Source organism: Motacilla alba, chromosome 1 (genome assembly GCF_015832195.1).
Source record: "Motacilla alba alba isolate MOTALB_02 chromosome 1, Motacilla_alba_V1.0_pri, whole genome shotgun sequence".
Taxonomy (NCBI): domain Eukaryota; kingdom Metazoa; phylum Chordata; class Aves; order Passeriformes; family Motacillidae; genus Motacilla; species Motacilla alba.
The window spans coordinates 113628641-113645617 of NC_052016.1; the positions used below are offsets into that span (position 1 = coordinate 113628641).

General features: G+C 36.0%; 1 protein-coding gene across 4 annotated transcripts in view; it reads left to right on the forward strand.

Moving 5' to 3' along the window:
* Window positions 1–16977, forward strand: part of GK (glycerol kinase) — a 60144-nt gene that overhangs the window by 22195 nt on the left and 20972 nt on the right. For 2 of the 4 annotated variants that reach the window (XM_038156289.1, XM_038156300.1), the window contains 10 exons: window positions 489–556; window positions 1898–1940; window positions 2617–2697; window positions 4572–4650; window positions 6529–6625; window positions 8082–8166; window positions 11431–11551; window positions 11740–11883; window positions 12483–12563; window positions 13973–14059. In XM_038156289.1, the coding sequence (XP_038012217.1) occupies window positions 489–556; window positions 1898–1940; window positions 2617–2697; window positions 4572–4650; window positions 6529–6625; window positions 8082–8166; window positions 11431–11551; window positions 11740–11883; window positions 12483–12563; window positions 13973–14059 (886 nt within the window). The remainder of the gene's footprint in view (window positions 1–488; window positions 557–1897; window positions 1941–2616; window positions 2698–4571; window positions 4651–6528; window positions 6626–8081; window positions 8167–11430; window positions 11552–11739; window positions 11884–12482; window positions 12564–13972; window positions 14060–16977) is intronic. The other 2 variants (XM_038156309.1, XM_038156318.1) reach the window with 1 other exon arrangement.

The following is a 16977-nucleotide window of genomic DNA, read 5'->3' on the forward strand; positions in this document are numbered from 1 at the left end:
AATCCTGCTATGAATTAAGTTTTTTGGTTTTTACTTCAGATTAAACGGGAAGTAGACTTTTGTAGATGAATCACTATTTGGCTTGATCCATTTTTATTAAGGTCTGACTGTGGAAATACAAATGAGAACTTTTGTTGGAAACTTGGTATCTCTAAGTAAATAAGTAACATTACAAAATGGAAGCAAGTTCTGCTTCAAATATATAAAAGAATTAAATGCATAATCCAGAAATGCTGGGCAAATTCTCAGCTTTTTCTAATAACATGTAAAGATAGTAAATTTTAGTTTCTATTTGTATAAATTGCTCACTATAAGTAGCACAACACATTTCATTTGCAATTCTTACAGAGGGAAGAGTAATAAAAAGCATAGCTTTTCTCTGTAAGTTTTTCCTTGTTTTCAATTGTCCGTGTGCTACTAATACATTATAGACAAATATGTAATTCATGTGAGGACATTTGCTAAAGGAAAAAATCTCTCACTTGCAGTGCTTGGGTGACCAGCATGCTGCTCTTGTTGGGCAAATGTGCTTTCAAGATGGACAAGCAAAAAACACGTAAGTTATTAGGAAAGTAATGAGATAAACACCCTGCTCTGTTTTGAATTTAGCATTATGTTCTCTTTCAAGCAACTGCCAAACTCTTTTATAATTGACATGTAATTACAGATCTACCTTTTGAGTGTGTTGACCCACAAAGTAAACCATGTCTTGACTCTTATATAAAGTAATAAAGATATTAAAGTTACATGGCTTGTGAGGTATATTTTGGAGCACAGTCACTGTGAGGAAAATCTCTATGTGACAGTGGGGTTTTCATTTTAACATTTTTCTAAACACAGATTAAAACAGTTGCAGTGTCATTTAAATGGTGACCTAAGGTTAAGCAAATACAGTTCAGTGAGTTAGATTGCATTGACTTGAACAACTTGAACAGCTTTGCTGTCCATTTCAATTGCAGTGCTTAGTTTTGCTTTTATGTCTAGCTCAGAGTAGAGAATTTTACGTTTGCTTTTTCCTGTTTCTCAGCCTCTTAGTGTCCTTTGTTTAAAATAGCTGGTCAGTTAAATCAGGCAACTGGTATAATCAAAAAAATCCCTGGAGGAGAAGCTGTCTGCTGAAATGACTTACTGTTCCATTTACAACCAGGTGCTTAACTAAGCATGTAGGCACATACACACTCAAGTATGGGAGTTTCACAGGTATGATTACATATTAGTCTATCTTGTTTTAATTCATTTCTGTTATTGCTTTACTATTTCTTTTTCCAAATATAACTGAAGGCTATCTCAGGTATTAGTTTTGAGGGGTTTAAAAAGGTAAGCAATATTTTTCTCGAGAATAATTTCTTAGAGTAAGTTGGAGGGGTTTGTAGTGTTTCGTACTCCTTATATCAAACTGTGTTCTTGTCTGAGTGTGTATGCACACCCATATATGATTTGGTCTTCAGATGGGAAACATGCCATTTTTAGGAATTTTTGAATGGGATATGTCTAAAGAAAACCCTCTTTGTGACAGGAACAAAGTTTCTTAAAATTTCCCTTTTAATATTGTGAAATATTTATTTTATAAAGTTGATCTCATAATCAGCTTAAATTGAAGTAGGTAAACACTGCCACCAAAGAGGAATTTACACTTAGTTTTCAGCCATATCTCTCCTTGATCAAGTGTTAGACAGAATATAGAGAGAGAGAGAGAGAAAGACATGTGACTAGATTTTTCAGCTTCAGGCTGCATTCAAATCAACTTTCTGAGGATAGTTTTGTCATCAGTTAATGGTAGGAAGACCTTCAAGGGTCAAAAAGTGGTGTCCTGACTCTTCACAGGGGACTCATGGATTGCAGTAACAGGTTATTCTTTAAACATTCTGGTTTTAACTTTGCTTTGCTTTCATGCTAGGTACGGAACAGGTTGTTTCTTGCTGTGCAACACAGGTCAGAAGGTCAGTTGCATTTTTGAATTGTTTGCTTTTTTGTTTTTCACAATGTATTTAAGTTCTGAAACACAACTGTATGTTAGCCATTCTTAGACTTACTAACAACAATTATATTGCCAGACAAAAGGAAAAGCACGTACTGAAATCTGAAAGAATAAAAGTAGTCATTTTTTTCAAGGTGTTTCTGTAAGACTCCATTTCCTACCTCCTTAAGTTTCCAAACAGAACTTAACAAGTTTCTTGCTCTTCCCTTGTATATGTTTCTTGTTGTCACCCAGACAGGATTAAGTGTTATGTTGTTCAACCATGTGCCTTTTTCCTTGTCTTGGCTGTTTTATTTCTTCTCTTCATTTTCTGTCATCATTTCTTTGTAGCTGGAGTCGAATAAATAGCACAAAACTGTTGCTTCCTTCTCATTTACCTCTCCCCCTAAAGACCCCCAGTTCTTTTCCATAAGGAAGATGGAAAGATCTGCAGCAGCTTGTGGGAACAAAGTAATCTGAGTAATCTGAGTGTTCTATCTTAGGTGTTTATTTAGAGTTACTGATAATTTACTTTGTTTAAACTTTGCATGTTTCATTTGAAGGTTTGGTTTCTTGTTTATTTTAATTTGAATGTTTTTATTTAAGTATTTTCTGCATCTGTTCATGCTTTACCTTTTTTTTCCCCTTTCCCCATTTAGTCTGTGTTTTCTGAGCATGGCCTTATAACCACAATAGCTTACAAAATGGGCAAAGACAAACCTGCTTTTTATGCACTAGAGGTAAGTTCAGTACTTTCTTCTTTTTTTAATGATACATGTTCTTATTTACTTCTGTTATCTGGTATTTCTATGGTGTCTTCAGCTGTGCAGAAATGAAACTAGCTCTGTGTTATGCTTGTGTGCCTGAAGGCTTCTGTGTGGTTTTGGTTATTCCTGTCTCCAATCTATATAATGAAATCTTACAAAAAATATTTCTTCATTGAATCATTTATACTTTCAGAGCTAGATGGCTACAACATTATTTCTGTTAGTCAGTCTCTCAAATCTTTAATAAATACTATAAATAAAAAAACATAAATTTTGTAATACTAAGTAAGGTTTAAAAAATGGGAGAGAAAGTAGTAATCTTTCAGTTATTACCTCATAATAAAGTTACAGCTTTTTTTTATTTTGTTCTAATGGATTTTACTTCTAACTTCTAAAAATGTGAATCAAATTTCTGAGAAAAATCCTCTAATAATTTAGCTTTTTTACCTCTTTCATATAGGTGCCTACTTACAGAATTTAGTTTCTCAGTTCTCCAAACAAGTGTAAGGGCATCCAAATTACATAGAAAATTGTATTTATGCTTAAACTTTGGAGTTCATTATTCTAAAGCTCTGCTTCTGAAACACAGATCAACTGAGCACCTATTTGGCACCAAAGCTTTGTTTAGAACAACAAAATTGTTATTCTTCCATCTGTGCTGATTAATGTGCTAATTATTGTACTATAGTAATTATTCTCAAATCACATACACTGAATGCTGATTTTGAGTTTTTGTAGACAGACTGTGTTTTCCATGTGAAAGACAACACAGGATTTTCTTCACTGCGAGAGCAGTTTGTGGCTTATGGCACTTTATTAGAATGTGGGAGGCTGCATTTATTTCCTTTTCCTTCCCTGAGGAAAGTGAATCTTACATTTGCCATGACCTGACAAACTCTGGGATTTTTATTTTGTGTGGGTGTGTGAGGGGTTTGTTTTATTTTTAACCCGTGTTCTCAAAGCAAGAACTGAAACTGTCTTGGGAGTGATTTGAATTCCTGCATGCTGAAACACCTGCACTTTGCTTCTTCTTCACCTCCAAGTCTTTAATGATATTGTCTGAAAACATGGCTTCAACAGAAGCTCTTAAGTGTGCTTTGTCCTATATCCATTCTAGAATCATCTACAGTCTGCTAGTTGAGACACTGCAGAGAGACAGAAAACGTGGAATCAGCCTTTTACTTTAATCAAGCTGGTATCTTGTACTAGCCAGCTGCTTAGAAAACACCCCTGCCCCTTCCAGCAGTGGCTTGGAATGAAAATATAGTGCTGCTACTGTTTTACTTGAAACTTAATCTACTGGACTTGGCTTTGGGGTTAGATGGGAGCCATGCCATCCATCTGTGATGTGATGAAGCCCTTCAGGGCCATTTGCTGAGGCAACAGAACAATTTTGCTGGCAAATGCACAAGTGCACAAGTGCCTGAATTTTCTGTCTTTCTGAGTGTATGTATTTAGACTAGACATAATTAGTCTTGTTTTTTTTTTAAATCAAAACGTAAAAATAGTAATGTGTCAGGAAAAGAAGTCTGAGGCTCCTGAACCTCATAACTGTACATTCAGAAGACATAAATTAGAAAGACAAGAAGACTACTTAGGAAATGTCTCTGTAACTTCCCCTTATGGAAAAAAGCACACAACATGCACCTTTTCTACCCGGGTCTGTGTATCAGGCTGCCCTTTTTACATGGCAGTTTCCAGATGCCAGGAGACTTTGCGGTTTGGTTGTGAGCTGTGACTGTAAGCCTGCAGGTGGAGGCCACAGCGAGCTCTCCTCCCCAGGCTTTTGAAAAGCAGCACAAAGCTACGGTTGCTGTCTCCTAAAGGAGTGATTTTGTTTCCTTCAGGGATCTGTTGCAATCGCTGGGGCTGTTGTTCGCTGGCTGAGGGACAATCTGGGTATTGCTAAGAGTTCACAGGAAGTTGGTGAGTATGGAGCTGTACTGTTTTTTAAGTTTTCTAATGTTATGATGTCTCTACCAGTGAATGAAACCTCAAAATATGTAGGTAAAGGAAAGCTGGAAGGTCCATATATTGTGCTGTGTTTATTCACAACAAAAATTTACTTTGCATCTATGAGCTCACTGTTGTTGGTACATATATTTCATAGAGCGTGTCAACAGAGTCTTGGAAAGGCTTTGTCAGCTTTGTTGTGTTGTAATCTGTACTTTTTGGTAGTTTCCCTGGTAAGCAGATATTCAGGAAGATACTGTACTTACAGAGTATCTCCTGGTTTTATACAGTATGGAAGTTTCCAGAGCCAAGAGTATTTAAGTCTGTATTACAGAAACCGGCATATATGTGATCCTAAACTTACACATTCTTGTCATAAACATGAGAACCTGAGGCCCTGCAAGTGTATCTAATATTTATGTAGTAGGCTTCATATCCATTGAGTTAGGGATCTCAGTTTGCAAAGTTGCCTCTTAAGGAGATGTGGAGGAGGGTAATCTGTTTCAGCTGAGGATGCAGTAATCCTTTAGCATTTGTGTAGCTGATGTTTTCCCATTCAGATGAACTGAAACAAACTGGATTGTAACATAAAAGCTAGGAACATATCAAAATTTGGAAAATAAAAAATGTCAGAGGCATGCAAAGGCAAAAATTTGAAAGTGACTGATTTAATGAGATTTAGGATTGAAAATAAATTAATTACATATTTTTAATAAATTGATATCTTATTCAAATGTGGGAAAAATTAAAATTAAAATTTAATATAAAACTTCAAAGATTCAGCAAAAACTTAGCGCATCAGTCTGTTTTTCTGAAAGAAAGCTTTGAAGATCATACAGAAGAATATAAACTAAATTAGCCATAAACTAAATCACATAAATTAGCCATTTGTTGAGACTACAGTACCTCTTCACAAATTTGTCAAGACCTTTGGGAGGTTTGAGTTTCAGGACCTTTAATTTTTGTCAGTGTTGTTAAAGTCATGGAGGGATTCATCATCTCTTCCTGTTTCACTGAACTTGTCTATCCTTCTGCCTTCACTCCTTTATTTAAGCGGAGTCTGTGTGAAAGAATCATTTTAGAAAGACTTCTTGAAGATGTTTTACTACTTCTTTCCTATGCTGCTATGTTTCTCTGATCAATGCAAACAGAAGGAATTTGCAAAAGTAGAAGGAAAATGCTCCTTTCTTGTTATAGGAAAGAACTGTTAATCAGCAATTATCTATTTTGTCATTCTAAATGTCTTAATATATTTTTTTAATTACAAATATTTTGGTATTGAGGAGTTAATATATCCACAGTTATTATTCTCATATCAAGAAACTTCAGATTTCCTCCTAGCTGGCCTTGTGCTTAAATACATAAGCTGACAATTTGGAGCTCTAAATCCATTTGAAATTAATGGGAATTTAGTTCTTAACTCCCTTTGGTCTTGATCCAGTTTCACTTGCTTGCCTTGGCTTAAATGCAAGTAAAGTGTGACCTTTTGGACTGCTTTGAAGGTTGCATTCTTTATCCACATGATAGATAACATTTGAAAACCTGACAAAATCTAGGTCAGACTATTGAGTACACAGTTTTGGGTTTCAGTTTTGATTTTTCATTTTGCATTTCCCACAACTCCTTGTGCTCCACCTTCTGTTCATATTGCTGCAAAAGGAAAATTGTTAACAAGGAGCAGAGTGCCAGCATTAGTTGTATTTTCTAGTTGTATACATGCTTGGATTAAATTTGTAGCTACCCAAGATATCCTGAGTATTTTTCTTAATTAAATAATAACACTTTTAAGTGCTTTATTTAAGTGTTGGTATAGTTGTGAAAAGCTAAGTAAGTGTTTTGTGTGTGCATTAGAAAAACTGGCTGCAGATGTGGGAACTTCCTATGGCTGCTACTTTGTGCCAGCATTTTCAGGACTGTATGCACCATACTGGGAACCCAGTGCAAGGGGGTAAGTGTTCATCTCACTGAACACTGCACTTGCAGGGGGATTTAATAATTTTACAAATATTCCTTCCAGGTATGTACAATTTTCCTTTCGTTGCCTTGATGTGTATGGATACATCATTGTCTGTGGTATTTTCATGAGCTACTGTGTTTCTGTTCTACATTTAACCTGTTCAAAACATCAACTGCTATACAAAAAAAAAGCCAGCAAAAATAAAACAAGTGTGGGGCAGCAGGGCAGGGAAAACAATTTCTGGTTTTGAAAGGGTTTTTATCTCACTACAGTAAAAGAAGAGGTCTGCGTTCCTGTGAACTGTCAGGCAACGAAAGTAGTTAAGGGAGAATTTTGTGCTGATTAGTGTTTTTGAGTTCAGTTTCAAGCCATGTAATTCCTTCCCACTTTGCCTCCTTCCCCTTGTATACTGCTTTCTTTCCAGTCTATTGAAAATTCTTTTCTACTCCTTTTTTTTACAGCCCATTTCCTTGTAGTTCAGCTTTCACCATCTGGTAATAGTTCAAACAATAGGTTTTCATTTGTCTTTTCTGCTGCTGTGAGCTTGCTTACTGTTGTTGGAATCACAACATGCCATAGCAGTCATGGAAGCATAACAAATATAATTAAAAAATAACTTTCCTACAGTGGGAAAAGAAGTCTTAAAGGCTAGCTTGTTCCCAAGGTTTCAAGTAGTTGCATCTTTAGAATTCAGATGCTTCTTGTATGTATCTTTTTCTTTAAAGAAAAAGAAAAATCTCTGAATTGGGTGGTTTTGCAGTTTTTCATATCAGAATACTTAACTTTTAATGGTTAAAAACTGATCTTTGGAAGGGTAACAATAAAAAATGTCCTTTAATATCTTTGAACTTGCATGTATCCAGCAGTATTTCTTGTAGTACTGTGCTGCTCCTGAGCTGTTGAAATAGAATAAAAGATGGTTATTTGCTCTGCTGTTCAGAGCATATTGGCACAATTCAGTTTACTCATGGTTAGATATAGCATAATTCCCATACCCAAAAATCTCTTTGGAGGTTCAGGAGCAACTAATTATCAGACTAGATCTGAAAACAATTTCAAACATTTAGAGAATAGTAATGACACATATAGGCTTTTCCTGAAGAACTGAAAATATTACAGAATTCAGTAAGATTTTAGTGATAATTTCTATTATTTTTTAAAGAGAAATCAACCTCAATCAAGCCTTTTTTTTTTTCCTTAAAGATGGACTAGAATTTGTGTTTGTGTGTGTGTACGGATGACTTATGACAACTGTATTGATTGGACCCTTGAAAGCACCTTGTCAGGAAAATGAGTTTAGATTTTAAAAAAACAAGCTTTTTAATATTAAAAAAGTAGTCTTCATACAATAGAACTGAATGAGATTTGAAGAGGACCTAGGTGTGAATTATAGGATTATGTCTGATAAAGAAGAGTGTCCTAACTGGGTTTTTTCTCTCTTCAACAGTATCATCTGTGGCCTTACTCAGTTTACAAATAAAAACCACATCGCCTTCGCTGCACTAGAAGCAGTCTGCTTTCAAACACGAGAGGTAAAGGCAAACTGGGTCCTAAATTCATTGTAAATTAGTGTGATAACAGGAGCTGTAGCTCTTCAGGAAAAGAGGAGATTTAAAAGATTTAATGAAGATTAGTCATATGCTTTATATTGTACTTGGATGCTATTCTTATCTTGTTGCTGAAGTTGAAAAATTGCTCCTGTGGACTTAGGTAAAATTGAGTGGTACATTTTTTTGGAGTGGTAATGCTGCTTTTTACCAGCATGTAAAATAAGGTGAACATATTTTGTGAATATTTTGAGGAGCAGAACATAGAATGTTTAGAGTGGCAGGGCCAGTGACATAACTACAAAGTTTCATTGGTGTAGGAAACTACTCTTTATGGTGTGCTGTGATGGAGATGGCTTATGTCACTTTTGGTGCACAAGAACAAAAAGGAGTTAAGGCAAGATAGTAGCAAACATACCAAGAGAAAGCTGGCTTCACTTCCTACCTGTTCCATCCTTCAGTGCCTCAGCTGGCATTCAGTAGTAGCCAACCAAAATTCTTACAGAGGAAATGAATCCCCCAGCCAAATCAAAGAGGGTGATAACAGTATGAGCATTGAATCTTTATATCACAGTCTACTCCTCCCTGTGTTTGCAGTCCCTGGGTTCTGTGCAAGTACAGGAGGAAATTAAATCCCTCGACCTTGCAGGATAACACTCAAGCCTTAATTTGATTATATGAATTAAACTGCTGTTATTTAAACCTACTGATTTTTAAAATAGCATCCTGCTCAAACCATGTAAGATGAGGGAAGCAGTGTGCTGTTTCTGTAGTGATATAGAATGAAGTACTTATTGAAAAAGACTGACAGAGATTTCACCCAGGCTTCTGCTTTTGAAGCTGTGCTGACAGCCTCTGAGTCCTCAGAAGGCTGTGAAGGAAATTGGAAGTAGCATTCTAATTTCCTAATTCTTTCACTAGAAGTCAGGGTAAAGTTACAGGCAACTGAACTGATTTGTTGTCTGCTCCTCTTTCCTTGTCCATCCTCCCATCCATTCCCTCTCATGTGACAGCTCAGTGAATGTTCCAGCAGAAAATTATCCCTTTTTTTTGCTGGGCTATTTTTCTGCTGGATTAATGACCTCAGCTGCCTCACAGAGGCATTCAGCAAATGTCAGAATGCAAGGCAGGGCATGTGGCTGGAAGCAGGAGAGAGGGGAATAAAGCTGTCAGACTGAGTGAGGGTGAAGTTCACTGTTTGAACAGACCTAACACTTCCCTGTACTTTAGTCACTCTGATTTTATCACAATGACAGGAGTGCCTGATCAGGCACTGGACACTCTTAAATGAACAGATTAAATCCTACTGACAGAGGTAAAATACATTAATGTTTTTCTAAAGATACATCATTAGTTCTGCCTTGTCAAAAACAAAGTTCTTTCAATTCCAGTGAAAACGGAAGTCTTCAGGAAGACCTTTCATTGGAGGTCACTTTCAATGGAGTTCTTGCCTGTTTGTGACATTCACTCCTTCTGGGTATCTTGTCATCCAAAAGCTTCTTCCTTATGCAGATAGATGACACTTGTTACATTTTTTCTTCCAGAAGGAATTTTGGAAAAATAAGCAATTTTTCAGTTCTAGGAGCTGTTCAATGCTGTCATGAGGCAAAATCCGCATACTGGGATCCTTGCTGTTCATCCCACCTCTGTACAATAGAGATAGCAGCAGCATGACCATGATTTGTTTTGTTCCTTCATCCCTTCCTGGCTTCTAGCATTCTTTTTATTATTTTAATCTCTGCTGAGTGCATGCTGATCCAACATGCTCTTCCACAGTGGTAAACAAACCCAGAGCCTCCAATGGTGCTGAAGTTCTGAATGGTAAAAAAGGCAGATACCATCACCTTAGATAAATGTGAAATTAATGTATGTGAAAGAAATAAGAACTAGTATAGTACTGCCAGCAAACTTTGTGCAAGATTCCTGGTTTGCAATTTATTTCCAGTGCATTGAACAGTGCAGGCCCATAGGAAAATGCTGCCACAATGAAAACTGCCCTTACTCTTCCTACCTTGTAATTTTTAACCTTTATTTACCCTGGGCAGTCCCTTTAGTTCCTTTAAAGATTTTTCTGGTAAGGGACCTGGCTGGCTTACTTTCTGGAAACTGGGAGAATCTCCCAGATAATTCATCTCAATGTAGTTTTCACTATCTTGCAAGACCTGCAATTTTTTTTTGTTCTTTTTTAGGTAGCATGTTGACTATTCCTGATAAATATTGTATTACTGGGTACTTTGGGAGCTACAAAACAGGGCAGAATGCACTGTAGTTTTAGTCTTTTTTTGTGGTCTGTGTTGCTTTGTCATTTACAGCTGAGAAAAACACACCTCTTTTATTTATTTGAATACACTAAAAGATTACAGAGAGAAAACCATACTGTACTTGTTAATGCCTAACCTGTGCACTAGCCTTATAAAATGTAAATGAGACATTTAACTGACTGCTTTTACAAAACCCTACAAAAACCACTATTCTGTATTTATTGGTGCTTGTGGGGTAATGCCATGGTAGTACCTGTAACTTAGGTTTGAGGCAAGTCTTATGTTTTTAAGAAAGCCTCTAAAAGCATACTGAGAGGTATCAGTGAATTAAATACTCCATCTTGGTTAATTATCCCGTGCAAACACTTCAATGTTTTTCAACTGGAAACTGTGCCCAAATGAAGGAAACATCATTTTATTAAAAATTACACTCACAGTTTATTTTTGGTCTCTGTCTTGTTGAATATTAAATTCTCTGTTTTCAACAACCAGTTGAAAATATTTGAAGAGGCTGCTCTTTCAAAACATTTCAACATTCTTCAGTTGTTATTGAAGAGTCTTCCAGATTGCCTGTTCAAATGTTTAAATTCTTCAATTCTTGAATCCATCAAATTAGAGAAAGTATGGACAAAGGATGATAACTGAAGGACTCCATTTATTATTGCTGCTTTTTGTGTTAGCTTTGATAAATGTTCTCATCAACTTTTCTTAAAATTCCTCTCAGGCCACATAAGCAGCTCATAGGATACATCCAGAGCACCTGAGGAGAAAGGTGTCCTACACTAGGATTTCTGTAATGAAGAGAATGCACGTGCTGCGTGTTAAACAGAACTGTGTTGTCATTGTGCCTGTTTTGCCTTTTAATAGGAGAGAGGATTGATCTACTTAACCCTCTTCAGCAAATGCTGTAGTATCAGTGTTTTACACTCAGAGGGTATCAGAGCATTTCTGTGCAATTGAATTGTAACATGTATTGCTCTTATTTAAGATTCTAGATGCTATGAACAAGGACTGTGGGATTCCACTAAGTCAGTTACAAGTCGATGGAGGAATGACCAATAACAAAATCCTCATGCAACTCCAATCAGACATTCTCTGTATTCCAGTAGGTAAGATGAATTTACAGCTCCTGCTTTCTTTTTAATGCTGAAAACATTGGTTTGTAGTGGCTGTTGAGAGCAAACTGGGTAGCTTGCTTTGTTGTTGTATCTTGATAGATCAGTCAATCTTTAGTTCTGATGTCATCAAGGTGACTTCCATTCAAAATCATTATGGCCTTCTCTGTGTTTTGCTTCAGTAAAGCCATCAATGACTGAAACAACAGCTTTAGGAGCTGCTATGGCAGCAGGAGCTGCAGAAGGTGTTGAAGTTTGGAGTCTGAATCCTGGAGATTTGACAGCAGTGACATGTGAACGATTTGAACCACAGATAAACCCAGAGGGTAAAACCTTTTTGTGTTATCTGAGTTGCAAACTTTTTTTTTTTTTACAGATATTGACAGGACTGGTTTGGGGTACTCTTCTTTTGGCTTTAAAAAGCCTACATTAATTATTGCTTTTTAGCTGGCTATCTTTCCATCTGTACAAGCACTTAAGAACTGATGAGAAAGTGTGCACTTGACATAATTAATCCCTGTGCAAGATAAATGCTTTTTTTGTCTTTTCAATTATTTCTAAATTTTTGGTACCTAATTTTGTCTTACCACTTTGATTAAAATTACTTCTAAAATCCCTACTTCAAGACAGCATTTGAAGGGGTTCTACATAAATATCAATTGCTTAATTTTGTCCTGCTTGTAAATCTTCTTATTGGTGAACATGAGGAAAATTTCTTTTATTTCTTCCTACTATGCATAACTCTGGGGTTTGGGGTGGAGTTTTTTGTATTCAAAAAAGGATTTTGTACTACTTTCTCTGTGCAAACAAATGATTCTGTGCAAAAGAGTGAAAAACTCATATTGCTGTATCTGGTTCTTACATATTGGTGGTTGCATTCCTATGCATTGAGAAGCTTTTTTGTTTTCTGATTTCTTCATTGCAGAAAGTGAATATCGCTATGCCAGGTGGAAGAAAGCTGTGATGAAGTCCATGGGATGGGAGACATCTGGTGGTCCTTCAAATGGTAAACCAAAAGTTAATGCAGGTCAAGTGTTATTAATTAGCCAGTTAACCTAGGGAGCTCATCTTGCTTTTGTTGACCTCTTCTGTTCATACCATCTCTGCACTATTATAGTGATTTAAAGGTCATTCCTTAAATCCACTGTGGAAACAAAGCAGAAAAATAGGTAGCTGGGTCTTCCTCCTGAATAGCTGCAGGTTTTGCAGAATGGCACTGGTTTGCAAAAGAAAAAAATCTCACTGGCAAGATGAGATACAGCACAATGCTTAGAGCACAGGCACTTTGTAAACCTTCTTATACCATAACCTCATGCTGCAAAGGAGAAAAGTTCCATCCTGTGGTTTTGCTTGCTGTATCTGCCTTCATTATTTGCTGTAGGAAGGAGGGATTGATATCCATATTAAAATCTATTTGACCCATAGAGGGTAAGAGCAAGGAGTTATCATAAATAATTACACAGACCTATTGTTTACGTACAGAAAATATGAATAAACTTTTGAGGGACTGAACAAGAATTTTCTTCTGTAGTAGAGGGCTTTCTCATCTGTCATGTTTGAATTAAATTAACCCTGCAGTCTTCCTGTGATCTAGAATTTGTATGTTTATTTTAGTACTATTTTGGGATATGTTTTTAGTCCTGAGTAATAATATAACACATCATTTATGGGCTTTATCAAATATATTTAATTTCCCTTTTATTGGAAAAACTATTAAAATGAAAAATACTAAGTAAAGAATCCTCAAAATTTAAACTCCCCCCACAATCCAAAATCCACAGTTGGAGCCATCAAGCTGCAAGTGGCCACTTTCTTCCTGAAAGCTCAAATTTCCCTTTTGCCATCCTATATGTTGGCAGAAATATTTTATTTAACGCTGTGGTTTACAAGCAATTCTGCCAAGGCTATTGGGAAGGGGAACAGGTGAATTAACATGAGCAATATGATTCCCTTCAGTATTGACCTTTATGATTTAGTACCTGTACATCTAACCTGATGCTTATCTTACTACGATAAAAAGTTCTGCCTTGCAGTAAATAAATCTAGATGTTTTCTTCAGTTTATGTGAAGAGATATGTCTATCAAAACTTACTTTAGTGATTTTCTGGTATAACACCTGGGGGAAAATGTTATTTTCCTTAGTTCTTTGATACTTTAGGGGTAGGTTGGGATTGGAGAATACTAGAAATGGGCTCAGCCTAGACAGTGGAATTTGGACTTGAACTCTTACAGAGAGAACCTGTTTTGAATTATTATGGGGTTAATGCATAATGTTTTTTTAGTTCTTCTGTAAATGTCACTACATTTGTTACTTTTTGCTTTTCATATATATTTAACACATATATTGCAATTTATATATATATATTTCTCTTTTGATTTGCTTGACTGGAAACACCATTCCCTGGATGCCATCAGGTGACAGTAGTATCTTCTCTAGTCTGCCTTTCAGTATTTTTATTATGAGTAGCATGCTAATGTTAATTGGAGCAAAGTTCCTCTCAGGTTAGTTATTATTTGAATTAGATCACTTTAAAAACTATCTGCACTATTTTAAGTTTTGGGTTTTTTTTTTTATTCCATCTGTCTGTTTCTAGCAAAAATGACTGATGCTTTTTGTTGTTCATGCACACAAACGTTTGAGGGTGTGAATCCGGCATAATGAGCCTAAGGGAACCAACGGAATGCCATCTCAAATCCATCCTCATGTGCCATGTAATTTGTAGCTGTTGGATGCACATGAAACCTGGACTCTCCTTTGTCTGTCTGTGCAGATTGCACAGAGTTTATAAAAGGGATACAGGTTGGAGCAGCCTAGCAGAGTTACATATTGCCTGCTTTACAGTGTGCATGGCAGATAGAATAAGGTTCCATCCTTTATCCTGTATTTCTTCTTGCACTGCTTTTAATTATTTTGAGGACCTTGTTTAAATTAAGTGAAAACTATTTCTTCTGTCCCTGAAAGGCTTCATGCACCCATTTGATTTTTCTGGACCCCTTGAAACTATAGTATTGTTAGAAATCTTCATCTGCTAAATCTATAAAACATTCTTCTTGTACTTTGCTCTTGATGGATAAGTGAATTAATTTAGTCCAAAAAGAAGAGACCCTAAAAGTCTTAACTGCAAAACTGGGAAGGGACTGTGTGCATATGCAATGAAGATGCATCTTCAACCTGTTAATATACAATTTATTTTAAAAGAAAACTCTTAATGTAGATGACAGTTACTTATGCCAGAAGTAAGACATTTCATTAAGATATTCTTACAGTAAGAAAAGGAAGTTTGTTTGATCATGTCATTTATTCTTTTATCACAGAATTTCATTGCAGAGAAACTATTTTACAGTATAGGCATTGTTGCTGCTTAGTAAGCTGTTTGGGGGTTGTTTAGTTTTCTTTTTTTGTTTTGGTTTTGGAGGGATAGGCAAGGAGGTGTTAATTAAACAGACAGTTGAGGACTCTAGCATGCTCCTGTGGTGATGTGTTTGTATTTTGTTTCTATTCATTCAGCCTGAATTAACTATTCAACTGTAATTTTCCTTGCATGGAAGACATGGTTGCAGCTTGTAGGAGAACTAAAATCAAGCTAAACAGGTGCTAGGCAAAAATCAAAACGAACAAATGGATTTTCAGTTATTTACTAACTCTGGAATGTATCTGTGAGTGAGAAATATCTATATTATGAAGAATAAAATAAAACCAGCTGTGAATAAGTGGGTAAATTTTTAACAAGCTGAACAAAGTAAATGAATATAAATTCCAGGTCAGGTGCTTCACCACACAGAGGGTACTTAAAATAATATGGAAAATCAATGATAAATGAGCAACTTAAATTCTGGGATTGCTTTTTAAAAACAACTAATCAGTAACCTGCATAGTAAACTTGCACTGCTGGAACTCATAAGAAAAGATTTCTTTTTCTCCCTTCTTTAAGCTTGTCAGTGCCTTTCTGACCCCCAAGACAAACATATTCATCTCAACTCACTGCGACCTTTAGAACCCATTTTTGACCTTGTTTTCAGATAACAGTAATTATTGATATGGTTACTGTTACTATGTGTATATAGTTGTAATACATACCAGTATAATTACTTTATATATGAATATATTGCTTCACTATTTACAAGCTTGGGAAGAGGAGAAGTTTCCTGTTCTTTGTTTTAAAAATGGTGAGGTCTCAAAAGGAACAGCAGCAGTGATGTTACATGCAGGTTGTAGTTTTGCCCAGCTGTCGTTAGTGTAGAACATGAGATACAGAATTTGCATTGTCAATTGGAGCACGGCTGCTTCCTCCTTAGACACTTGCTCTGGTAAATATTCCTTTGTTTTTAAAAGCTGGAACTTGCTGACCAGGCTTTCCTTCTAATTCAGTGCAGAAACTCCATTTCATTAATTTGTTCCATTTTATATTTTACTGAAACACTGTAACTCCAATGCAGACATCAGAGTAGTAGGTTTGAGGATTGGATTTAGGGAGGATTGAACTCATCCTTCATGTGCTGAAGCAGCAGTAAGTCTCGTATGGTGACAGTGCTGATGTCTCTCTGGGGCAGGGCCATGATGTCACAGCTACTGAAATGTGAAGGAAAAATCTGCTGTGCCAGAATGGAGAACACTAGCATACAAAACCCCGTTTACAGAACTGCTAAGCTGCCTTTTTATGTGGCACCTGATGACCGAACAATACCCTATTAATTATATCATTTCATCATTTCATCAAAATCAGGCCAGTTACTTGTACCTTGTTTTATGATCTTCATTCTTCTCTCCTGGAGAGAAATGGATGGTATTTTTCACTATTGAAGCAAGGTGCATATAACACCTGGATCCTTATGCTAAGATTTTTTAAAGTTTTTCACACTCATTTTGGAAGTGGACATCAGAGAGATTTCAATATATTCCATAGCTGTAGTTTTTTGGTTTTGGTTTTTTGGTTTGGTTTGTTTTTTTGTAGTTTTGTTGTTTTTTTTCTATGGTATGGGTAGGAGTTAACTGAAAATGATCCTATACTTAATAAGACTCAAATTTAAATAAATGCCTTTATGGGCTTAAATTGGCATCTCTCAAGTGAGGTATAGTTGGGATTGGCTATAAATGGGGTCTTATGTGGCATCTGGAGTATAAAGTTACTTGATTTTATTCTCACAAAATAAGACATCAGTGCTGATCAGCAAAACTATATTGGCCCTGCTTAAATACCCCGTGGGTTTTTGGTTTTTTTTTTTTTTGTAAGATTCTGGTTTTCCTTTTTAGTTTCTTTTGTTCTGATTGTTACTGCCAAATTGCATAGTAATTTATATAAAGGGATCACTTTGCAGTTCTGCAAGATACTTGTAATAATATTTTCCATATTTCTGGAAGTTGAACTCATATGTAGAAGAAAATAAACTTAAATTACCTTCTTTCATTCCTTCTACTTGTT